This window comes from Vanacampus margaritifer, chromosome 10 (assembly GCF_051991255.1).
Source record: "Vanacampus margaritifer isolate UIUO_Vmar chromosome 10, RoL_Vmar_1.0, whole genome shotgun sequence".
In the NCBI taxonomy this organism is placed as follows: domain Eukaryota; kingdom Metazoa; phylum Chordata; class Actinopteri; order Syngnathiformes; family Syngnathidae; genus Vanacampus; species Vanacampus margaritifer.
In genome coordinates this window covers 4,232,501-4,260,174 of record NC_135441.1, presented here as the reverse complement: position 1 = coordinate 4,260,174, position 27,674 = coordinate 4,232,501, and the positions used below count along the sequence as shown (strand labels likewise).

Genomic DNA, 27,674 nt, shown 5'->3' with positions numbered 1-27,674 from the left:
TGATTGTGTGCATTCATGACATGGCGTTTTAACATCTCACTGCTAAATGACGCAGCATTTGACAAAATTATAAGAAGAGAGTGGGCAGACTTTTGGGAAATAATGACTCTCCAGACTTATCTCCATCTCTTCTCTGGGAAGCTGGGAAAGTGGTAATTAGAGGTAAAATCATATCATATTCATCTTATAAAAAGACTTGTCTATAGCTCCGGAATCTGACTTTTGGATTCAAGTTTATGAAAGCGTATTTAAAATGACAAAACACACACATTTACAACTTATCCAATATAAAATTATTCGTAGAACATACATTACTCAATATATGATTAAAAAAATGGGACTCTCAGACGCCGACATTTGTGTCCAGTGTTTACAAAACACTACAGACACTTATTTTTATGCTTTATGGTTATGCACTCCGGTTATGTATTTCTGGACTAAAGTCTTAGAATTTGTTTCCGCTATCTTGGACTGTAAGGATACCTTTATCTCCAAACTTGTGTTTGCTAGGTGACCTAACAACAACTGACTTACCACGTAAACAATTTCAATCTGCACTTGTAGCCCTTACTATCGCGAAAAAACCAATTCTTGTTAACTGGAAAAATTAACAAACTCTAAATATCGACCAATGGTCTAACCTCCTCATAAATCACATTTTAATGGAAAAAATATCTGCCTCGAATAAAAAACAAATATCAAAATTTATAGAAAGATTGTCTACGTATATAGAATCTTGTTTAATCTAAATCTGGCTACTTAATTCTGCCTGTTAGCGAGAGCCACCACATTGCTCTCTCTCCCCTCCCCCTTCCCCCCCTTGCAACCTCTCCCTCCTCGCCTCTCCCCGCCCGTCCTTTCTCCCTCATCACCCTTTCTCCTCCTCTCCCCCTCTCTCTACTGCCCTGCCGCCGGCCCTTGCCCTTCTTGTTGTCATCTTCCCCCGTCCTGTCCCGTCCCCCTCCCCTGTCTGCTTTCCTCCCCCTTCCCTGGGCCGGGCTCCATCTATGGCCCGGGTCTGGGGTCTCCGGGGGCCGGGCGGGCGGGATTGGGGTATTGAGCCTGCCCCGCTCGGGTGGGCCTCCTGGCACCTCGGGCGGGCCCCAGTATCTGGAGGGCGAGCCCTATTGCCATGCTGGGCTGGTCCCAAATGCCCGCCGGGGCCCCGTTCTGCTGCGTTGGGCTGGGGTTGCAGGCCATGTTGGGTTGGGGGGCGCTCCAGGCTCCTGGTTTTGCTCTCCGGCCGGTGGCCCCTGTGGGGCCCGGGGGTTGTGCCTTGGCGCTGCTGTGGCCTGGGGGGCCCTGGGAGGTTGTGCTTGCTCTGTCCTGGCCGGGGCCGACGGCTCCTCTCTTCGGTAGAGGGTTTCATGCATGCCAGAGCCACCAGCATCTATCGAAATTCAAACACAATCTGCTCCTTCCTCTGGTCGTTGAATCAGTGGAAGCTGATGTCTGTGGATCTCACTCTGCTTTATCTATCCTTCATTCCTTTCCTCAGCCTCCTTTGGTCTCTTGAGGTCTCCCTAATTTGTTGGAATTGAGATGTTTCTGGGGTTGGTGAAAGACTCTGGTTGGTAACCCGGTGGGTAGTAGGTGATGTCTGGTCGGTGCAGGATTTCACTTTCCTTTATTTTCTTTGATCCTTCCTTGGGTCTCCTGACAACCTTACGACTAAGTCGTAGTATTCGGTTTAGGTGAACGCTATGAGATTTTAAATAGATTTTAGGTGAATTAATGAGTACACTCTCACACATGCACACACATGCACACACACATACACGTGCACATACTCACGCACATACAAAATAAAAATTAAAAATAAATGAAAAAGAGAGAGAGAGTAATGATGATGACATGTCAAATCGGTAAAATTACTGAATGAACAATAGTGAGCTCTCTCAAAAAAACAAAAGAAAGCAATTTAGCCACGCAGATGACTCATTTATTACGCGCGGCAATAACGTGACATCATTGTTAGGGGAGAAAAAAAAAGGAGCGGTCTCCATGAGATGAGGAGCTTGAACAGGTTCGCCTCATTTTCACAAATTATTATTTCTACCTCTTCCCGCAGCACTCCTCTGTAGATATGAGAAGGTGAAAATATGAGCCCTGATGACGGACTTATAAAAGTCCGTGGCCCTGACACGCTGGACCATACGTATTTACTTCCACCAACATAGAGTTGTGAGTGACGTATCTTCTTCTGCGCATGCGGGTCACAACATTCAGACAGCAAACAGATTGAGGTCGCAATTAATAGATTATGTAAACGCTTAATCAAAAAAAAATCGGATTTCACCCAAAAATGTGAATTGAGCATTAAGAACTGTAGTGTGAACGTAGCCTTTTTAACGCCCCCTTACTTTCTGTCATGCATGAATGGAGTGTCCGTTTAGTACAAACTCTGCGGTGGAACACCAGTGAGTCAAGCCAGGCAAAATACTCTATGTTTGATATTTAACATAATATAAGGGCAGTGTGCATGCATGGAATACACACATGTAATGTGATAGAAGAAAGTTGCATTTGAGCGCTGTTAATTTTAATAAAACTTGTTTTATGCCTTTGATTAGTGTTTTACCTTACCTGTGCGTATGTGTTTTCACAGCGTTTGTGAGTGAATATTTGTTATTTGAAGGATTATAACGCCTGAAGTCATCCTGTTAGAATTTGAATGGGATCCTCCTTTGACTTTAACATTAGCGCTAGGGATGTTTTATAAACAAAACATGTTTTGTATTTAAATGTGGATTAACTCATTCAGAAGACAATTGGCTATTAACATACAATGTATGTAATTCTTCTTCTCAAACTGGGGTGTCTAAAACAGCTTAAAGCAGGGGTGTCTTTCGTTTGAGGGCCACATATAGAAAATCAGAAGGACACAAGCTGCGATTGGCTGGCAACCAGTTTAGGGTGTACCCCGCCTACTGCCCGAAACCAGCTGGGATAGGCTCCAGCACCCCCGCGACCCTTGTGAGGACAAGCAGTTAAGAAAATGGATGGATGGAGAAGAACGCAAGGGCCACGTAATGTTCTAAAGAGAAATTGGTTTTAGTGCTAAAAAGTTGTACAAAATTGTATATTTGTTTTTTTTTGCATATCTAGAAAAATGCTACAATATATAAACCAATGTATTTGTAATAGAGGCACCTATTTTTTCTCTCCATCTCCAAACATTTTTCACAAGCTTTTTTTTTAAACTGTTAAATGCAATTTTTAGTATATGTCGCGGGCCACTGAAAAATGGATGGCGGGCCACAAGTGGCCCTCGGACCGTAGTTTAAATGGCACTGGTCGCAAGGATATTCAGGGACGGGAGAATCACGCTGCTAAGCAACAGACAACCACACATCGCAATTTGATTACGTATGCACCTTGCGAATGTTGGTGACCACTGGGGTTATCAAATAATGCCTTTTCCATCTAATTAAGGCTCGTTTACAGTGTATTTGCCCAGGTTTTCGCCTTGTAGTCTAATAAGAAGAAACCTGGCACCCCTTGAACAAAAATGAACTGCATTCAAAACCGTTCTTTGGCCCCAGAATGAGCTCCTTCATAGAAACGTTCACGAAGCAAAAATACACTACGTTCACGTTCACCCAAAATATGAAAGAGTTCATAAACTTTTGTTTATTGAACTGGTTCAGGTACAATAGTCAATCCATTTAAAATGATTGGGAAAACAAACAAGTAGTTTTGTTTTTAAGTGTTAAAGGATAACTCAACAGGAAGTGAGACTTTTGCTCCACCCCTCACCTAAATTTGAAATCAGCGCTCAAAGGGGGTTTTGCATGCAGGACCGTTGGGATGCAAATGGGGAGAGGGTTGGGCGTGGTATGGCTGTGATTGACAGCAGCAACTCACGAAGAAGCCATTTAAGGAGGCGTGTATGGGAATGAGCCAGAGGCTGGCAGGGGAGACTACGTCCTGCGGAGCAAGTGACGTAGTATGTATAGTCTCGTGTAATGAGAGGACAAACAGCCAAATTGAGTTTATCCCAGTGTGTTACCTTCAAAGGGCGCCAAACACAATTTTTTTTGCCTTAAATTTAAGCTTTAAACAAACATGCACTAAAAAAAAGTTGATTTAGCGTTGAGTTTAAAGCAATATTGTAAAAAGCTAAAACAGTTAACAACCAAAATTGATCCATTGTTTATAGGCAATGTTAAAATGTATAAATGACGCACATTTATATATTTTTTGATAATATATTACAAATATGTTAAAATCACTGGACACAGAGCAAGAAGTATGTATAAATGATAAATGTGGACATGAATGTATTGAATATTCTTATTTGATTTTATTATCATCTGAAAATCCAAGCAAAGACTAGACTAGAGTAGAGTAGTAAATTTGCAAGTGTCTGTGTCAAATGATTATGATTGTGAAAAAGAATGAACTGATGGGTAAAAGTGAATTTGAGGTTATTAGAAGAGGGTGTGATGGAAAGCAATTATTTTTGCCACCAGAGGAAGCTGAGATTATTAATTCTATAAATCAGAATTTCATCTTTTTCCGTCATATCTGCTTTCGTTATGCATGCTTGTCCCTACAGATCTCACACATTCTCACTTGCTGCTGCACACTTTAATAAAATGTAGCAGCTGTGTAAAATGTCAAGCTGGCCTTTTCTCAGTTATACTGTTTGAACCAATCAAAATGTTACCCTTTTTCTCGTATGCCAGAAATAAAAGAGGAGGAAGAGGAGAGCTTGAATACACGTGTTGAGATATGGAACATTTGGGGGCTTTGGTGGTAGATGGAGCGAGAGAAAGGATGTGCTAGTCAGAAACACAAGGATGATATCAATAACTCAGTGATGCAACTATGGCACAGAAAGGGAAATGAATCATATCAGCCTTTATCAGAGTTAATCATGTATAGTACTATATAGTCTTTATCTTAGATTTAGCCAACATTTAGCTTGCGATGTCAGTAAAGAGATGCTAAACACAAAGTGAGCTCAAGTGGGCTTTTGAAAGGAACCCACTGACACAATGAAAGCAGCTGATTGAGATTGTTTCCCCACACATGTATAATAAATCATCTGGTGAACACAATTTTTCATGAGATTGACCAAGGGTCTATACACCTTATGGGGGGGGATAACTATCCATGGTTGAGAGAAAAGACTTCCATTTGTGGGTTAGGAATAGTCTCTCTGGTTGGTGCCCAAACAATTTTCACAGATCAAGTCATTATCAGCTGTTATTTTTGTGAAACGGAGGGGAAACTGTTGATCTCATCAAGCAAAACATTGCCACATTATGTCGAATGACAACAGTAACAACTAAATGACAGTGCCTGCAATGGTTAACACCAACAAAGCGGCAAATAGGGCTGTGCAATTATTCGAAATTCAATTACAATTTCAATTATTGCACTCCACAATTACAAAATCAGCTTAATCATAAAAAAAGATTATTAATACAAATTTTTGAGTTGTTTAAATTCATACATTTTCACCTTTTTTTTTATTTTAAAATAACTAATACATTTTGTTTCATCCAAAATGAACTTGCATAATTATAGTGTTTCTAAGTATTTTATGCCTTAATATATTTTTTTGTTTTTTTATGTTTAAACATTGTCTTGTTTTGTACCAAAAAAAGTGCCAAAATAATCAGGATTATTATTTTTTCCATAATCAAGCAGCCCTAGCGGCAAATGTTGATGTGATCGATCAAAGCTATGATGGTCAAGTTGCCTGACTTTTATTGATTGAACCCACACCCATGATATCAACACATCAAGCCAAGTTCCAACTGAGAAGAATCACACAGGTTCAACAGTTTCAACATATGGCTGCCGTGGTAGCCTCAACGTTGGCCAAAGCAATGGAACCATCAGATTTTGTCATGGCTACCGTATCTACACCGCTCCTGGAGTCTGACTTCCTCTGCACTTTTAGACTGCTTGTGCAAAATTCCCGCCTGATTGATGCCCTCTTCCTAACCCTCCATGTTGGGAATGGTGGGAATATGCTGTGGGGCGAGGACACTTCCAACTGAGCATTCCTCACAGTTAAGTTCCAGGTTCAAATCTCAGCTCAGGGCTTTCAGTCTGGAGTGTTTTTCCCTCTATGGCTAAAATGAATCACCTAAAGTGTATGTGTAAGTAGTAAAAACATAAAACATAAATGTGTATTGGCACTAAATCTGAATGAAGCATTTAGACCGTAGCGTTATGTCCAGTCAAAGTTGCCCCTAGACAGAGGACATTAGAGAAATAATAATTTTGCTTAATTGCATTCAAACTTTACATCATCTGCAACAAATACCACAAAGCCATTTACGTTCCAAATGCAAGATTGAGGAGGACCGCTCAAGGTAATACAGTCGTGGAAAAAAAGGCCTCAAAGCTGGATCCAACAAGATTCTTCGTAAGTCCTTTATTACTTCATACAACATTTTTGGGTGTTGTTGCGGACAACTGTCTCAACTGGAAAAAACATGTCAATTTTGTAACCACAAGATCAATGAAAATGCTTGGTACTGAAAAAGGTGTATCCCCAGTCCAGCCATGCAACCTTGTATTATACTTTTTAATCTCCTTCTATGAAATATTGTAATATTGCTTGGGCTACAACCTATTCCACAAATCTGAGCATACTACTGTCAACACAAAATAGTTTATGAAGAGCAATTTCTCTATCTGGCCCTTGTGAACCTTCCGTATCTCTCTTTGGAAAATTTTCCACACTACCATTTCATAAGCTAAATTACTTACATTCTTGCTTATTTATGCACAAGTACGATTAGAACAAGCAAAATCTCCCAGTTTTTTCTTCTTCTAAAGTTTATTTGCCTTTTCATCATATTTTATCTGTATTCTAGCAGGAATGGTCATAATTTTCATTTGCCCTAATGTTGAACATCTTGCTACCAGAACAATATTGCATTTAGAGGTCCTAAATTTTGGAATGACTTGGATACATCTTTGAGAAATATATCGTCTTCCACTGTTTTTTAAAAAGTCATTGAAGCTACATTTACTTGCTTTCATAATTATTTTAAATTTCACTCTGTCCATTTACAAGGAAATCATAAATCTGTTTTTACTTTCTTACTTTCTACTTTTACTTCTCATTCTCTCAATTCAATTTATTTTGTCCTCTTGTTTTTATATATTTTATTGTCTATCTAGAAAATGTTTACTTTGATATGACCCTTTGAGTGTGGAGTGGAATCTCGTACAAGCCATTTTGGCTTCATTCCCTCCTTGCATTGTGCTAAATAAAATCCTGCTCAGTCCTTGATGCTATATAATAGTATGCCTGCATATACAATTTGGAGGCAGTCACACTCGCCTGCAATCGAGCTCTAAAAGCTCTGACATCACAAAAACTGTTATCTGATTAGTATTGCACTGGTTGAGTGTAATTTTCAACAACAATTTTGGTATTATGCCACCCGATCAGAAACAGGTGCAGGGAATTCTAAATGATACACAACTACAATTTTACATAACTAATGAAGCTGTCATATATTGCAGCAATGCTGCAGACAACTGGAACTAGAGCACACCATATTTAATTGGCATGAACACAAGGAGGAATTGACTCACGATTTGTGTTTTTGTCTAGGTTATATTTAGTTTTGTTTTATGTTACTGTCTTGTTGTGGCTTGTTTCATGTCTGTCTCATTTGGGTTTTAAGTCCACCTGTTCTCGTCAGGCCAGTTCCCTTGTGTCTATGAATCAGCTCCCTTAGACATTCATGTATTATCTATACACAATAAATTTTGTAGAATACATTTACTCTAAACAGAGTATATTTGGTCCCACTCTTAACAGAGTAAAGTTTACTCTTGGAAAAGAGTAAAATATTCAGAGTAATTTTCACTCCAAGTATTTTTACTGTGTGTAAGATAATTGGCCTATCCCATGACAAAAACCTAGTAAAGTTTTTTCACTTAGAAATTCTAAGTACATTTTTGAGTGATTTTTTTGGTACATTTTACTAGTTAATAATAAAAAAAAGAAGTTAGACAAGGGTTGAGGAACAAACTACAGCCTTCAGCTTAGGAGACTGCCACTCATACTGTGTGCTAATATCCAAAAGGAGACCGAAAACATAATTTTTGGTATTGGAGGTACGAAGATACTAGCTGACACGAGTGATGTACTAACACACAGTAGGAGCGGCATGGCTCAGGTAGTAGATTGACTGTCTCCCAACATGAAGTTGTGGGTTGGTTCCTCAACCCTGGAATGACTTGAAAAGTAAAATTTTGTCAAAATCTCTCCTTGCAAAATTTACTTTGAATTTCTGAGTGAAAAATATAGTATATAGTTTTTTTTCATTGGATTCTCTCATACACAGTAAAAAATAATACTTTTTTATTCTCTTCCAAGTGTAAATTTTACTCTGTTCAGAGTGGGACCAAATCAACTCTGTTTAGAGTAAAATGTACTCTACAAAATTTACTGTGTAGGTTATTTGTTGTCTTGTCACTTTTTGTAATTAAATCCCTGCTTCTGTTCAGTTTTTCTTAAATCATTGTTTTTTCTAGCACGATCGAGTCGACCATGGTCTTCTTGGCCAGGAACTGCCAGGTGGGAACATACCGAATGTTCCATACTGAAAAAATCAAAATATTAATACATATCCCATTACACCCTCCATATGTTATACTACTCTTTAGGCTAAAACAAACAAACAACATACTGTGACAATGTGGCTCGTGACAAACTTGGTGACAGGAAGTGGCTGTTGTAGTGAAAACGGGCAAGGTCATCCATCTGTGCAAATATGTGTCCAACCAACAACCAATTCCAAGTCAATCAATGGGATACATAGAAATCAAGGTTTTTAAGGGGTATGTGTATACAGAATGAAGTATGCCCTTGTGTCAGTTTGTGTGTGTGTGTGTGTGTGTGTGTGTGTGTGTGTGTGTGTGTGCGTGTGTGCGTGCGTGCTTGTTTGACTGTCAGCCATTTGTTCAAAAAGAAGAGCTGACAAGGAAAGAAGCCATGATAGCCTTCTAGGCCAAAACTCATCTGGTTTATGTCAGTCTGCTAATGGATCCTGTGACAGCACCTGTCCTGCAGCTTCTCTACCTGTCCTAGCCAAAAAGAAAGACTAACACACAAACAATTTACGCATTCTTCCAAGATGCCCTTACCAATTAAGTTCAAATCAATAAGAAACTTTCAAAGGAACATCTGCTCTCAACAAACATCCCAGGTAGGTTTAGGTTTACTGTATGTTGTAAATGTAATTTTATCAATGATAAGAATGTGGGGTTTTGAAGTCAAACAGTGGAGCAACATAGCCTGTTGTAATAAATAAATAGTAAAGTTCATCACATCAGTTTTGCTGACTTAGTTGCTATATTTGACCAGCTACGCTGTTCTTTGTTTGAACACGGTATATTAATTCATTCACTCCCAGTCATTTTCACTGAAGCAACCCCCATTGCTCCCGGCTGTTTTACTGGATTTTGACTTATTTTGCAAAGCCCACAGAATATTGTGTCCTATTGCTATTAAAACATAAAAACTACCAAAAGAAAGGTTATAGTCTCTTCTTTCATTAGGAAAAAAAAAGTATAGTTGTATCTGTTTCCAATTTGCAGCAATTAGCATTACAATAAAGCTACATTTCATCAATAATTACTTTTCTGGTGAAAACACTGACAAAAACAGCTTGTTGCAAAATGGGCCTGGCTGATCTCTTATACTCTGCTGCCATCTGCTCGCCGTTTTTATAACAATAAAATAATAACTTTTTTTTTTTTACCAGATACAAGGAGGAAAGGGCCTGGCTTTTGTTTGTTTGTTTTTTGTTTAGTTAGGGCCCGAGCAGCTACGCTGCTAGGTCCCTATTGTTCTTCATTTCGTATTATTTGGGCCCGAGTAGCCACCGCTACGAGGTCCCTAATGAGCCCGTTTGAAGGATCCAGTTGAAATTTTGTCAGAAAAGCGTTAAAATGTTGATCATGCCCAACACCAACTATTCTAACTTTTCACCAAAGGGTGTGGCCGTTACCCCATGTTTGCTCAGAAGAGTGTTTAGGCTTTCATGATGTCATAACACGAAGTTTGTGAGTTTTCACGAATCGCTGTGGGCGTGGCAAGGTACTGTTCAATAAGAAAACAATGCCAATTTTGAGGGCCTAAACATGCACAGAAACTGATGAAACTTCGCACACACATCTGGCCTGGCAAAATGAGCAATGATTTATCATGTATTGTGAGATTTTTACAAAAATTACTCACTCGTGCCCTCTAGAAATTTTTAACGAAGCAGCCCCAGTTGTACACATATATATATATATATATATATATATATATATATATATATATGTTTTGTTTTTAATTAAGGTAGCTACGTCATCGAATTGCTTAATTACAATCCATTTTCAACCTTGAAGTGTTTTTGTGCAGTTTCATTTTTAAACAAAGGACAAAATTAGGACAAAGTTTATTGATGGATAGAAAATACTATTATCAATCTTTTTTTCCCCAGAAACAATTACAACACATATTTAAAAGTATATATATGTATTTTTACTTTCTTAAACAAAGTGCACAAAGTGACCGTAGGAAAACAAATTTAAAAAACTTTTTTTTTGTTATCATATACTGTTCAGAAACTATAAAATACAAAAAAAAAAATAAAAATCTGCCTTCATTGCACTAATTTATTTTTTCTTTCTGAGAGAGCTCAGTATTGTTCATTCGGTAATCTTACAAATTCGACATGTCATCATCATTGCTCTCTTTTTTTTGTGTGTGTATGTGCGTGAGTACGTGCTTGTGCGGGTGTATGTGTGTGTGTGTGCATATGTGCATGTGTGTGAGTGTGTGCTCATTAATTCACCTAAAATTAATTAAAAATCCCATACCGTTCACCTAAGCCAAATACTTCAGAATCCAGCTAGAGTCGTAAAGTTGTCAGGAGACCAGATGAAGGATCAAAGAAAAGAAAGAAAAGTGAAATCCATCACCGACCAGACATCACCTACTATCCACCGGGTTACCAATCAGAATCTTTCACCAACCCTAGAAGCATCTAAATTCCAACAAATTAGGGAGACTTCAAGAGACCAAAGGAAAAACTGAGGAAAAGAAGGGAGGATAGATGAAGCGAGATCCACAGACATCAGCCTCCACCGATTCAACGACCAGAGAAAGAAGCGAATTGTGTTTGAATTTCGGTAGATGCTGGTGTGGTGGATCTGGCATGCCTGAAAACCTCCACCAAAGAGGGGAGCCGTCAACCCCGGCCAGGCCAGAGCAAGCACAACCCCTTAGGGCCCCCCAGGCCGCGGCAGCGCCAAGGCACAACCCCCGGGCGCCGCAGGGGCTACCGGCCGGAGAGCGAGCCCAACGCAGCAGAACGGGGCACGGCAGGCCCACCAGGCACCCCACCGGCCCACAGCCCCTGACCCACACCCGCCTGTTGTCAGAGAAACCTTTGTAGTATCTTTAGCTAAAACAGGCTGTTGGCGCGTACCCCGAAGTGTTGGAATTTGTTTCTTTATCGTATTTTTAACTTGCCGATAATGTAAAAAAAAAAATAATAATAACTGTTCTTTATTTTGTATTTTTGGAGCAAGGATGTATATGATATAAATATATTATCTTAAATAAAAAAAAGATGGTGGAGATGTGTAATTCCTTTCTGCTCCCACACCTAAATAAAACTATTGGTTATTAAGTTGAAAGTCGGGGTTATGCCATTTGGGAGAAAACCCGCAGAGCTCCAATTTGGGCTTTTGTAGTGCCTTCCACCAGGCGGTCAGGGTGGCAGAAATCATTGGGTTTTTAAAACAATTGTGTCGCTTAATTGATGTTGTAATAAAGAGTAACTCTAAAAGTCTGAGGTTATTACAATCCTTCTGTTCTACTCCCAGCCAACAGTTAGTATCTCGGTTGGGTTGTGCCCATAGAATGATATATGGTAGCTGGTTAGCTATATAGTAGTGTATAAAATTTGGTGCCTCTAGACCTACTTTTGATTTACTTTTCTGGAGAATAGATAGACTAATCTTTGCTTCTTATTTTTTTATTCCAGTATAATTGAACTAGTTAGATGTAGGTTTGAATAGAATCATTGAGAAAAAAGAATTTATTTTGGGTAAAACTTGGCTATTCGTCCTATTAGAGAAATGGGAAGATTATTCCAGCACTCCAACTCACTGTAAATGCTATCCAGAAGTGGAGTGAAGTTTAAATGAATTAAATCAGTTAATTTAGGTGAGATTTTTATGCCTAAATTTTTTAAATTATCTATAGGAAATGAGTAGTGTGGGTCCTGGCTTGCAGGGTTTCATGAATTTTCTGTAATAGGTAGTAGTGTTGATTTTGTCCAGTTAATAGAATAATCTGATAAATGTGAGAATTTAGTTATAAAGTTAAATACTTCCCCTAACGAAATAGCAGGCTTTTCTAAATAAAGTAAAATATCATCAGCATATAGATTAGTTTCGTGTTCTGTTACCCCGGAGTGAATTCCTTGAATCCTTCTTTCTTGGCGTATAGCGTATATGCAAGCACCTCAATAAATATCGCAAATAATAAAGGGGACAATGGACATCCCTGTCTTGTGCCTCTCTTTAGAGTTAAACTCTGAGATGTAATCCCATTAGTAGTAACTGTAGCTTTAGGAGAATCATATAATACTGACACCCAGTGAATAAATGACTTCCCAAAGCCAAATTTATTTAAAACAGCAAGGAGGAAGGACCAGTTAACTTTGTCGAAGGCTTTTTCTGCATCCAATGATATAATAACTGCCTTTTTATCATGCCACTGTGACATTCTAATAAGGTGAAAGAGCCTTCTAATATTATTAGTAGAGTGACAACCTTTAATAAAGCCTGTTTGGTTGCTATGTATGATTGTCGAGATTACTGTTTCTAGTCTAGTTGCGAAGGCCTTAGCAATCATTTTAATATCAGTGTTAATTAGTGAAATCGGACGGTAACTTGATGGAAGGATGGGGTAATTTTCTGGCTTTAATAAAAGTTTAATTGCTGCTGTGTTTATGTGTGTACGTATGTAACCATTAGTTTTAATTTATGTTACTACTCTTAAGAATAATGGAGCAAGCATTAACCAAAAGTGCTTAAAAAATATAGCCGGATAACCATCCGGGCCAGGTGCTCTGCCATTAGGCATACTATTTGTCCCTTTAATAGCCGCTATAAGAGATTTTTCCCAATTGCGTTGAAGTTGGTTTGCAAGAAATGTACCTGATTTGTTATTATATTCAAAGTTGTGGTATCTCAGTTGTTGTATTATAAACGCTGTCTTTTTGGATAACATATCGTCCAACTATATGTTTGTATTTTGTAAGTCAGTCCATATTTGGTTATTTGGGTTTATTGCGATTTCATCCGTCAGTTGTTTAATTTTATCTTTTAAGTCTTTTTCTAATTTTTGATCCTGTTTCTTTTTACAAGATGAATATGATGTAAATTTACATCTAATTACCGCTTTCCCAGCTTACCAGAGAAGAGATGGAGATAAGTCTGGAGAGTCATTTATTATTTATTATTTAAGGTTTAAAGGTATAATCAACTTATAGGGTAAGGTAGACTGGTGCATGGTCGCTTATAATAATAGGATGTATTTTTGTACCAATTATATCAGCAATAGAATTATTTGTAAGAAAAAATCTATTCTTGAAAAAGACCGGTCCATCGCGGAAAATAAGGTAAATTCCTTCTTAGTCGGGTTTTTAAGTCTCCGGCTGTCGACGAGGCCAAAATCATCCAATATATTCCCCTATTACTTTAGTAGATTGTAATCGCCTTATACATGTTGTATTATTAGAATGATCTATTAATGGATTTAAGAATGTGTTAAAGTCTCCTCCAATAATAATAGTAGAGTTTGCTGCTAAATCAAACAGCTGAGAGAAAAATGTATGGAAAAAGGCTGGATCATCATTATTAGGGGCATATTAATTACTAAATGTACATATTTTATTAAATATAGTCACCTGGATAATAATGTCCTATTAATAATAAGGCCCCCTTGGGTCTGTTACTGTATTATTTAGAGTAAAGAATACATTCTTATGTATACAGGCTCCTCTTTGTCTACAGTTATAAGGGGCAGAGTACACTGACTAAAATTCTTGTCAATAAGCAATTTTTCTTCAGATTTTTGTAGGTGGGTTTCTTGTAGGAGACACATATCTGCTTTTAATTTTGAGAGATGGTCTAAAAAAAAAATTCTTCTTGCATGTGAGCAACCGCCACATACATTCCAGGAGACCAGAACTAATTTATGCATACAAACAATATAAACTCAAGTCCTGTGTGTATATCTGTTTAGGCTACTTGTTAATATTGGCATGTTGTATGATGGAATCAAAGTGGTTAGGTGGTTTATGTGATTTGTGTTAAATAAGAGGTGACGTGAATATAACAGTGAAAAAAACGGGGAGAGAGGTGGATGTGAAAGAAATTGGCGGGGGATTAAACATGTAACAATACACCAGTAAATGCTAACCTAAACGCTATTTTTTGTTTAAATATATTTTAGATATAGTTATGTATTAATAATATATTTGTAATATAGCCTATACATAATAGGTATTCATATTTTAGGTTTTACAACGACATATATTTGTGTACATCTAATAATCAAACAAAGTTCAGTTCCACCAATGCCAATTAGAACAGCCAGGGAGTGGAGTTGGGGTTTCGGAACAGTTGGCCATCGATGTATAGCTTATCAACGACCATCGTAGTCAGTTCACCCTCCTGCCTATTTTGTCTCATTATGGGAAACAGTACCTTTCGCCGCTCATTAATCTCTCTTGGGAATTGGTCATTCATCCCAATAGAGGTCTCTTCATATTTTAGGTTTTATAACGACATATATTTGTGTACATCTAATAATCAAACAAAGTTCAGTTCCACCAATGCCAATTAGAACAGCCAGGGAGTGGAGTTGGGGTTCCGGAACAGTTGGCCATCGATGTATAGCTTATCAACGACCATCGTAGTCAGTTCACCCTCCTGCCTATTTTGTCTCATTATGGGAAACAGTACCTTTCGCCGCTCATTAATCTCTCTTGGGAATTGGTCATTCATCCCAATAGAGGTCTCTTTAAGCTCCCGTCTTTTACTTTTAACAAATTATTTTGTTTAAAATGCTCAAACTTACGGGGTCCAAGCCGATGTACACGGTCAAAAGAGATATTATTTACCATCTCCTGAGGAATTTTTAACGATGTCATCATAATTGTTTTTATCTCTCCGCCTCTGGCAGGTGTTCTCGGATATGCCTGAGAATATTAAATTGGACATCCAGAACCGTTTTGTTTAGAGTTTTATACTCCTTTTTAATAGTCTCCAACTCTGCGGAAACAGCCGCGAGTGAAGAGCGTAACTCGGACATATTCCAAACTCCTTTAATTCCTTGACGTCCTCGCGGATGAAGCAGAGGACATCTAGTTTTTTTGTTTATGGAGTCCAGCATACTGACCGAAACGTCCGTAGTAGCTAGATCATTCGTGTTTGTCGCTGAGTAATTTTTTCTCTTCTTGGAAGGTTTCTCGTAGGAAGGATCCTCCATCGCGCAGCTGTAAAAGTATCCATCGATGAAACGTTCGAGGTCCTCCATGCTGGGTGGCATTCCAAATCTGCCGTATGAAAGAGAGAAGAGAAAAGCCCAGTATATATGGTGGTTAAATTTGTATTTGATTTAGCAAAATAGAACTAGTTCTATTTTAGCAGCAGGGCACCGCCATGTTGGGTATTCCCGGTCTCGCTGTAGGTCTCGCGATAGTTGCACTTATTTTGTGGATTTTATTTCAGCATACAAGCACAAGATGTTAAAGATTATCATGTAGCAACAAATATAAAACAACATACACAACAAATTATTTTCCAAGTACGGTACTGTATGTGTTCAGGCAGTCGACGGCATACAATCAAAACACAGAAGGGGAGGAGGGAGCAAGTCTGCCTGTGCTTGCTTTGCCCTGACAGACAGGGTGTGTGGTGACATGCCTGTTATCTGTTTGACCAAACCACAGCAGTGCATAAAAAAGCCAAACTGAAACTAAACTACTAGATCGATATTATAGTTCCAGTATTGATCCGATATCGATACTGACTTGGTTTCGATAATATCGATATTTGGATTGATCCGCCCACCACGACTTCACACTATGATCCCCTGATTGGTTCAGTCCCTCAAATATGGCCATGTAGGCTATACTACAATTATTGAATGAAACCGACTTGGCAAGATTAAGGTGTTATCAAGTTCCGGGGTGGGAGGGGACATTCATTATTGTTCACATTTGTGCAAAGCATTGTTGCCTGTTTATATTTATCACCAAGCAGTTGTTTTTTTCCAAAGGGCAATTTTGAGCTTCACTACATCACCAGCCACAGCAACATCATTGAAAATTATGCAGCAAAAAGAAGCCCAAGATGAGTAGTCAAGCAACCAATGAATTCTCAGCACCTGCTTTTCGCCAAGCCAGTGGAGTATATCTTATCTTTCTGCTCTAATGGTTGCTGAGGATCTAACTTTAGAAGATGTTCTCATTTATTTTTAACACTGAGCAATAAGTTAAGATGGTACATTTTACACTAATATCTGTTTTTTAATTTGTAAAGTTTTTTTTTTTTTTTTTTAGAAAGGTATGGATTAAAATAAAAAAACTCAGGTGTTAAAGCATACACACACAATGGTTTTGTGTGTTGACATCCAATGGTGTGTCCACAGTGACGGAAAAGTCACCAATAACAGTTAGATCCTGTTGGGCAGGGCTGAAAGACATACTGTAGTAGTAACTATAAACAGTTAATAATATGATACATGATATCATGTGAGCAGTTCATGGTCTATAACATATATAGTACATCAGTTTCCCTAGTTCCTAGATGTTCTTGCCATGTGCTTGATGAGCAATTTGGCAAGAGCCAGATTGATAAAAACCGAAGGAGTTTTCCACAATATCAATCTGGGACCGCTCCAATGTGATTTGCTCGGGAAAGACGGGACATTCAGTAAAATACTCCAAGCTGATTGAGCGATGTGACAACTTTTTGTGCATGCCCATTGAACTTTTGTTTTGACCAATCCCAGCAACGAATGAAAATGTTGTCATTGTAGGTGAAAAAAAAAGCACAAATATCTTTCCCAGCTAAAAATGTACAATGCACCTCTCGCTGTTTTTCTTTCAAAAATTAAACTGTGGGTAATTGTGCAAGAACAGAATTAATAAGCGACATACATGCATTCATCCACCGCTGTCGACGTGTTAGGGTTGTTTGTTTGTTTGTTTTCCACAGCCTTGGCGCTTCTTGTTTTCCGTCACAGCCGCATTTCCCGCCCCCAAACACAGTGTTTTCTTTGTGATTGGTCCGAACAATCAGTGGTTTAACTCAGTGAAAATCAACGGGCGTGGTACAACATGGATTCTCGGGGGTTGTGAACTCACAAATAGCAAGAATTCAGCTTGCAGGCAACTTGACTTGATGAGGGCTAGGAGCAAATTGTTCAAAAGTGTTCAATTAAAGGGAGATAAAAATAGATCTAAATTATGGTTCCTGGTGACAAAAGTGCACTGTAAAGGTACTAATAACTCCTGAACCTATTAAATTAATTAAGCTGCAACTTATCACTAAGGAGAAAAAAATGGCACAAAAACAAGAGTGATGGAAGCAGCTCCTAGTCCCTGTGAAGCTTCCTTCTGATGAGACTGGAGGGTAGGAACACCGAACAAACGAATGACTTATTAAATTAGTGTCGGTCTCCATGGGATGTACAGTAATTGTTCTCCATGTCATTAAATTCAGCCTGCTTTAGGCTAAGCTTCATCGGCCAGAAATGCACAGGGGTCCACAGCCTCTGCTTCGTGTATGATTGAGTGTCTCTGTAATTGGCTCAAACATTTCTACTAAAATGTAAAAAAATAAAATATTTGTAATCCACTTTGTTGTACTATTACTCAATAATTAGAATTCTGTCAAAGTATAGAGCATGTGGTTTTTTTAAGGTCAGGAGATTTTTTTTGCTTTTCACAGTCAAAACATTCATGTGAAACAAAATACTACAGTTCACTCATAGTCCATCCATTCAAAGCTCCAAGACGATATAAGGGAAAGGAGTAATACGGCAATATATTTTTAAATAATGGCATGAAATCAACGAGACGTTAGAATTGTCCAATCTTATATATATATATAAATCAGGGGTGTCCGGCGATTACATTTTTTAATCGTAATTAATCGCATAACCTCAATAGTTAATGCATGATTAATCGCAAATTTTATATCTGTTCTAAATGTACAATGAAATGTACAATAAAATTTGTTTTCCAAGTTTTCATACTCTTGTTAACATAAACGTGGAAAAAATGTTAAACTAATAGAAATATAGCCGCATCTTTTCGTCATTGATAAAGTAATTTCATAATAAATTAATAAAATTAAAAACATGTACTGTACTGTAAAAAACGAGTGTGATGATTTGTGTTGAGGTCATTTTTCTGCCCCTTGATGGCATAATTGCATTTGTAAGACGTTGGTGGAGTTTTTCTTTTCATATTAAGAGCTATCTAATCTTAACATGACGTAACTTGTGAAATTCTGCACATTTCAAATTGTAAAATACAACTTAACCCCAGTTTCACAAATATATGCATTATTATTTAATTTATCTCTGCTAAATTTTGATGTGGACGTGTTTGGGGCGTTGCAACTGGACTCCCCCAGTACAGGTTTTCCAAGTAACAGCCATTTCACACTGACTGCGGAACGGTCGCGGTGCATTTTCCGTACACCTGCCGTAAGGAATAGAAAGCATTAGAGTCTGCGTGTCAATTCACACTAGCTTCAGTGCGGTGCGTATGCAGTGCGGAAGGGATACGGTGCTGCGGAAGGTCGCCCCATGCATCAAGGTAGATCCGGTATATTTAAAAATAAAACCGTTTGTAAACTAATTTTTGGGGAAGGGAAGCTATCTAACTACATAGCACAACATGAGTCGGACGTTTAAGACAAAAAACGAGCTCAGATTAAATTAAACATGACAAAATAACATTATTTAAAAACAAAACGTGCTTACCCATGGTAGAAGTCCCAGAAATAATGTCCAAAAGCTTATCGATGTGATAACAGGTAAGTGTGGCTATTGTTTACAAATTGGACTCTATATACACGGTTATTGTCGCGTGAACTAAACTCTCCAGCTTGAACCTCTGTGGTCTTGTGGACTGGAGGGTGCAGATTTACGGACATTGTCAGCTCACGCAACGCACGCAGTGTGAATTGCAGTCCGTGCGGCGGCTGTACGGAGAACGCACCGCGGCCATTCCGCAGTCAGTGTGAATTGGGCGTAAGGGGCGGTCATTAATCGTGCGTTAAAAAATTATTATTATTAAATATTATTATTTATTTAACCTAACCCAAACTGTTAATTACTATATAATTGAAAATGAAAAAAATAATACCCCAATATTTTGACATGAACAAATATTCTGAATGTCATACGCAAACATTTATTAAATTCTTTACTTTAATGCATGTAGTTATGTTTATTGCTCAAACACAACCTGTGTTACCTTTAACGTAACCATGTCAAGTTAAAGGATCATCTGCTGTCAAAATTATTAGTGTGATTAATCTGTGTTAGTAGATGATTAACTCTTTCACTGCCACTGACGTTTAAAGACGTCAAGTAAAAACCTACGCTTCACTGCCAATGACGTCAAAAGACGTCATCCAATGATTTTTTATTTTTTTTTTGAAACGGGTAGAGGAAACCCTTCCGCATGTCTGGTGAAAGTTTCAAGTCTGTCTGTTGTGCCTAATGACTATTTTTGGCCCCTAGAGGGCAGCGATGACTCTCTTTTGACAAGATCGGGTGGGCGTCAGTAGAGGCGGAGCTAGAGCGTCGAGCAGGAGATGAGAATGGAAGACAAAGGAAAAATGGCGGCCGGTCGCGAGGAGCTCACGCCCGAGATGTTTTTTTCAAAGACCAAAAGCATCGCTGAAAAAGCACATTGTTGACGACGATGATCATCATCGATGATGAAGATGAGGGTGGTGACTCCGTGGTTGAGAAGCATTGACGCGGCAGTTGAAGACGTTAGATGGAGCTAGATGGAGGAGGGAACGGGCAATGGCGAGCGTTTGCAAGCAGCTCTACACTTACAAGACGAAAGGCATCGACCAACGCTAAAATAGTACATTGATGACGACGGTGATCATCCTCGATGATGATGAAGGTGAATCCGAGCTTGACGGCGAAATTGGAACCGCTGACGCGGCGGCTATGACGGTGTCGTAATGCGGAACACAACCGAGCACGCACAGGCGGACGTTCGATCGGACGACGGAGAGTGCCCCGAGTCCAATGCATATTCATCGGAGGAAGTGTGTACAGTCTGCTACTTGCTTTTTATTCCCTGGAAAAAAAGGCCGTCAAGAAAGTGTAACGTTTGCACGCAAAACGGACCAATGTGAAAGTGAAAGTAAACTGTTGTGCGAGTCCTGGCGTCTCCTAGCACGCAGGAGAGCGTTACAAAAGGAAAAACTGTATTTGAAACATCCACATAATTGTAAGTAGTACCACAGTTGCACACATTTGTAAATAGTTTGCGAAATTGTTTTGTCAAATTGTTACACTGTTGAATGGAAATAAACGTATTTTGCAATCAAAAAACACTTTTTCATTGTTGGTGAAAGCGTTTTACAGAAGTAAAGCACTATTTAGGTGTTTGTGGCATCATTCATGGACAAAAAGAAGTGTACAATTCACTAGAGTGCATGAAATAACATAGTTTCACAAAAAGCTCTTTTTCTCCGTTTTTTGTTTCAAAAGAGAGAATTTCGGTGAAAGTAACCATTTTCTATTGTTGATTACTGAAGAACGGAATAAGGTAGAAACAAACTTTTTTTTTTCTGATGAAAGCCGAGAGTCCAATCTTTCATTTGGTAGTATGTGTGTTTCCATAGTCCAAACAACATTTTCTGTGGACCTTGAAAGATCACTCAAAATGCTTAAATCGGCTGGCAGTGGGGACAACCCGTTTCTGAAAACGTCTGGCAGTGAAAGAGTTAATGCGATAATTTTTTATATTTTTTAAATAACGCTTTAACTTTGACAGCACTATGTAAAGCTTGCATCTAAATTAGCGAAGTCGTGACATCACAATTCGGCAATTTTTAAAACAACTTGCACACACATTTTCTTAAATTGGCAGTTCAAAAAAGATTTACTGGCTTGTGCAGTTTCACAGTTGAGACCCTTCTATTTGCATACAAGTACACAATTAATTTTCCCAACGTCCACATTGATAATTTCATGCTCACTATAAAATGAGGTAGAGTGAGGTCATGTGTAATGATATCCTGTACAGTATTTTGACATGATGCCAAATATAACAAGCTATTCTGCAAAGCTGAAGTTCCATTAATCATGCTGATTGAGCTATTATTTGCCCCTTTTTAACCAATTATAGCATTTCCTTATTGATCTTTATTGCAATCAGACACAGGCTGGCTGCAGATGTCACCACTCGAGATTCCATCCATCCCTCTATCTATTTTCTGGCCCGCTCATTCCTCACAAGGGTCGCGGGGGTGCTGGAGCCTATCCCAGCTCCATGAACTGGTTGCGCAATCGAGATTTTCAACTGTTATTCTGCAAACTTTTGGAGGTAAGAAATGACAGATTTTGCTTGTCCTGATCAAAGCAGTAGAAAAAGACTTATTTTACACTGACAGTTCCGCAGGTCAGTCAGATGTCAAGAAAACACAGAAAAACAGCTGTGTCCAGCAGAGCTAAGAACCACAAGACCATGAAAAATGAAATGAATGATTAAATAAGACTCGAAAAATATTTGATTGTTGACAGGGAAAAGCTCTAATAAAAGCATGAACATTTGTAGAAGATATACAGCATGGCAACATGACATGTTGACAAACAAACAGACCCTGGTGAGGCAAACGAAAAATTAATTCCAGAGACGTGTTCGGACCCGATAATTAGGCTTCTGTAAACAATCAAAAAATGTATTTTTATCTGTCGCGCTCATAGGGGAGACACAAGCACATTATGCTAATTAGCATGGATAATTAGTGGCAATTCTGCATTAATCAATTTTCTAAATAATTAATAATTAAAAGGATATAATTAAATGGATTATTGAGGCAATTAATTAAAACAGTGGTGGTAAGAGATGTGCGAGTAATTATCATGTTGAATGCGTTGAAAATTAGACTGAGTTGGGAGAAGAATGATGGCTGGATTGACAGTGGAAAAGAGATATACACAATTTCCATTAATGAAAGACTTCTTGCTGATCATTCTGCAGTATTCCTACTAATGGATTCCAATTGATTTGCCTGAACCAGTCCTCCTCACCTCCTCTATCATCACACCATTGAATCACTGCTGAGTCTGACCTTCAAACCGTCCTGATCAAAAGGAGGCCATATTTAGATATGTAACACCATAATTGAGACGAGACTGCTTGTTATTAGAGGTTTGGCATTCATTTGTACCAGGGTCAAATTGCCAAGATATGTCATTGTTTGAGACTCCAGTGGTAAATGAATCCATTTTACTCATCAATAACGGCACACTATTTATCCTACTCACCTAAAAACTGAAATATATATTTTTACATTTTTTTTTCTTTTAGTACTACATTTTCATTATTATTATTTTGTCCTTTAAAATGACTCAGCTGAGCAGGTGGGCGGCATGCTAGTGGTCTCTATTGATGAGCCGCCACGGCATAGATTACTCCTGACCAACTTTTACAAAAGGACGTTACCCATAATCTTGTAGGCAGAAATATTTAAAATAACATTCCATCGACAAAGTTTACTCGAGTATGAAGCAAAGAGAAAAAAAGCGCAGTATGACAAGTAACCGTTATGCTACAAAACAATAATTTATGGTGTTTGTATTCGATAACATCATAACAGTTTCATAGCCTATAATTTACACCATGGTAAAATAAAATGCTCACTTCAGATTTAAGACAGCCTACTGGGGGCAGTGAATTTCCACATCAACTTAAGTTTTAGCCGCTTAAGTGATTCTCACTGTGGGCGACAACCAGATTGAAATAAATACGACAAGCATGTATGGATCAAAGGAGCGCTTTTTTACTTCGTCTTTGGAAAAAAGTAGTTTCACGCTAGAGACTTATGTCAGCAATACTTGCCATCGCATGTTGATGTTGGTTTGGAAGAGTGGAGTCAAATCCATTTCTCTATGTTTGAAATTAAGTACATTTTCATTTCACCTGATGACAAGTTGAAGGAAAGGTGGTCTATTTGTAGGGAGATTTGACTTTGCCAAGAGGTCCATTCATTCTGAACACAGCCAAAATTGCTGCCACTGCCGGACACGTCACTACTACAGGGTCTTCAAAGTGACAAAAGTGCTGAAAAGACAGCAAAACCTTGTGGTAGTATTCAGCTTTACACTTTACATATACAAGCAAATATGATACAGTATGTAAGTTTGATAATATTTATCCTTATGAAATGTCCTAATTAGAATTGTTTCATGCTAATGTAGAGCGACATACTCCATCTTGAAAGGCATATGTAAGTCTAAGCTGTTATTATTATTGCAAAGTATTATCAGCGGTCTGTCTCGTTGTCTATAGGGTGAGTGGATATTAGCTAAGAGAGATTTAAATCTGCTTGGTTGTTAGCATTTAGCCTAGTTAGATGGTTATTGCACTCAGGACAGAAACGTATCATTGAAATCCATTTCCAGTTCAAGATTTGGGTTACAGTCCAATATTGCTAATAGCACCGTGAAGAGGGGATTATTAAAACAATATATATATATATATTAAATACCTCCTTCCCCATGTCTCCTTTTTTTCCATTTAAGAAACTCGGGGCGCGTCATTTTTAGTTTCTTGGACGGATTGTGTGTTGATGTCCGTAATCTTATCCTGATTGTGCATGTGTGTATTTCTTGCCTATTATTATTATTATTACATCCTAACAGCGTGTCATAATCGTAACCATTACTATGACATTAAATTAATCTTTGTGCGTGGTTGATTTCTTAACACCAAACAACATCAAGCTCTACATTCGCACACACTTTCTATTTTTGAAAGTCTCATAGTTATACAGGTAGCTCCACTCACCGAAGCGAGAATATGCTTCTCATAAAAATGGAACGCTTTCTCTATCACTTAGATTCCAAATAGAAATGTAGACTACAGAAGGCAGCTTCACCTTCACATTTGCTGACAAGCTCAAATGATTATGTTACGGAGTGAGAGAAAATGGCGAGTAGGTGATCCGATTGGGTTGGTGGGACTAGGGAATAGATATGGAAGCTAACTCAATTAAAGGACGACATTTCTCCCCTCCCCTCGTGCCCTGAAAGAACTAGATCAAGCCACCAACAATTATATCAAAGGACAAATGGAACAGAGACACAGAAAAAAAAAGAACTGTGCATGTCGAGATTTACAGAAGAAGAAAGTAAAAGCAAAATGGAATGTTCAAGCATTTGCACAGGAGAAAAAAATAATAATTTCTTTTACATAAACACGAGATGAAAATGTGCTATGACATAACTCATCTATTATTCACAACATGATACCAATTAGTTTTCAGTGCAAAGCTGCACTTCCTCTCCAACACATTTAACATTCTTGCATAGCCACGTGGATGTTGCACAACTTGTAGATGAGAAAATACTCTCTTTCACTTCTGGGTAATAATGATGACAATAACAATACTTTTGTTTTCAAATGCTAATGATTTCAGATGTTTACCTCTCTCAACAAGCTTCCGCTCGTCCCCACTTGTCAGTAGGATTTTCTTCTCTATATAATGATGCGGTAAAGCTAAACCTCATCCAGCAAATGAAAATGAAATTTAGTGGCCTGCCTGACAGATGGATCCTCTCAGCCACCCCCCCCCCCCCCTCATCCTTTTTTTTTAATACACGTAGCATTCAGCTCTGACTCATTCCTAAAAGTCAGTCAAGATTATTGCAGTACACCTGTCTGCACAAGTCAAATCTTGACTTTTCAAACTTGAAATAAATGCCTTTACTTCATCCATGGAATGATTAAGTATACACTACTAATATGTAAAACTATTTGATAAAACAAACAAACAAAACTTTATGTTTAAATTATTTCAATGTTGCTTGTACAGTATATAATTATAGTCATGTTAGGTTGGTTGAGGTAAGACATTAATTCTCTCTGTTTTCTATGCTCATCTGCAGACAGCTACATTGTAGTACTGTACACCAGAGCCATATGCAAAAAGAGTTGCTTTTGTCACACATTTCAGGCTAGTATAATTGTGGGAAAGTGGCGCAGTTGGTAAAGTGCATTGCTAAGTAACCAGGAGGTCACGGGTTTTAATCCCACCTTCCACTGTACATTGCAAATATATCCGTGGATATACATGTATAGCAACTGACTACCATATCAAGAAATGCATTATAATTTCACTGAAATGATTAAATGCATGCTAGATTTCAGCGTCAGATAAATACGCCATTAGTCATTATTTCAAACAAGTCACGTTAGCTCAGTGGTTAGAGCAATTGCCTTCCACCACCGGGCCAGCCGCGGATAGTTGGCACGGCCGAACCATCGCGATAAACGCGTGTCTCGCGAGCGAGATCTTTTGGAGACTCGTATTCGATCCCAACCCAAGCGTATGTAAATATCACTAAAATTGTTCAAATGTTGATTTTGGTGTATTCTTAATTCAGTTTAATAATAAATCGAAAGCATTAACTGACTAAAGTAGTTTTATTTATTTTTATCTGATTTGAAAGTCAATGCAAATCAAAACAAGTCATTGTAGGCATATTTGTCATTCTATTTCAGGAAGTTCTAGCAAAACTGCCGGTTATTTTTTTAAGATATGCATAAAAATATATAAATGTTATGTTCAGTGGAAATAATTAGATTTTATTCTAAATTCAGTTTAATGAGAAGTCAAAAGCATTAAATGATTGAAGTAGTTTGATTTATTTTTTTATCTGATTTGAAAGTCAATACAAATCAAAACAAGTCATTTTAGGCATACAGTATTTGTTATTCTATTTTAAGAAGTTCTAGCAAATCTGCCTGTTATTTTTTTTAATAGATATGCATTAAAAAATTATAAATGTTATTTTAATTACATTTTATTTGCCTCGACGGGACTGGGCGAGAGGAGGCTGGTCGCCACGACGGGACTGAGCGAGAAGAAGCTGGTCGCCACGACGGGACTGAGCGAGAAGAGGCTGGCTTGACTGTAGTTAGCAGAATGTGGGAAACTTGGCAGAATTTGAGAAGCTTGGCTGACCTTGGGAAACATTACTGGATGTGGAGAATTTTGCAGGAACGTGGAGAACTTTACACGAGAACGAGGGGAACACTTGAAGGTGACTTGAGAACAGGACAGTGACAGGGATGGCGTGACGGAGACAAGGGTGAAAAGACTCAGACGAGGGAGACTTGATGGGGACGTGGTCGACTGGACGGGGACTAAGACAACTAGACGAAGCCGTAGACAACAAGACTGAGATGTGGGCTACTAGACTGAAGCAAAGACGACTTAACTGTGACGAGGCTTAGCTTGACGCGACAAGAAATACAGACTCCCACACCGGACTTTGCCAACGAAACTTGACTTTGACACCTGACATAGACAATGATCCCACATCGACTGGACAAACACAACAGACTAAATACACCAACACTAATGAGACACACCTGGGTAACACAATAGGAAGAGGGCACCGATTGGTCAAACACACTGGGAAGGGAACAGGCTTACAGGTGGACGTAATCAGACATGACAGGGGAAACACTCAGCAACACAAAACAAACACCAATCACAAGAAGACACAACAAACACACCAAAATAAACAAAACCCTAACCTATACAAAACCAAAACGTGACAATTGCAATGCACATAAAGTATTTTTAAAGCTTGATAACATTTTAATGTATAGATTTGAAAGCAAAGGTCTGATTAAAGTTACAAATACAGTTTGTAAAAATTTGATTTGAGATGAAATATTTCAATATTATTATTAGTAATTTTATAGGATTGAAAAACTACAATACTCAAATTGTCTACATTTCATTAACAACCAAAAAGGAGAAGCACATTATTAGAATGCGACCCTAAATAGGTGGACACTTTAAGAGCTAAACTGTCCAGCACAACAATGAATTGATCCACTGTAACTGACACAAAGGGAAAATGGAAGAAACTCTAGATTTGGCTCACAATCCATGTTGACCATCCTCTGAGTCAATTTAGAGTTCCTCACTCTGTCCTTCATTTCACTCATCTCTTTCTGTTGTTGGAGGCTTCTCATGTTGGCTTTAAATTGGATGTCTGGGCAGCTGAGTGAAAGACTGCTTCACTCAAGTGATGCTGCCATGAAATCATAATTTTTGGCATTGTGTGTTTTGGCGGCTTTTTTAAAAGTGGCTATTGTTATTGTTGAAAATGCGTAAAATCATAGTATTTTTTAATGATGATTAAAAATGAAAGCACCTGTATGTACCTCATGCAGACTGTGAAATTGGATTGGGAGTGATGCTTCTGAGCAATTTGGCATAAGATGACACCACACAAGCCATTGACTAAATGACGCAATGTTCCGCTTGATTTACAATGTGTGTTTGCTATATGTTGACACATATGAAGCAAAATGGAAATGGAA

General features: G+C 38.3%; 1 protein-coding gene across 1 annotated transcript in view; it reads right to left on the bottom strand.

Moving 5' to 3' along the window:
- LOC144059497 (uncharacterized) overlaps positions 1-27,674 on the bottom strand; it is a 47,272-nt gene that overhangs the window by 7,307 nt on the left and 12,291 nt on the right. Inside the window, exon 5 of the mRNA XM_077578624.1 lies at positions 15,458-15,614. Coding sequence (XP_077434750.1) covers positions 15,458-15,614 — 157 coding nt within the window. The remainder of the gene's footprint in view (positions 1-15,457; positions 15,615-27,674) is intronic.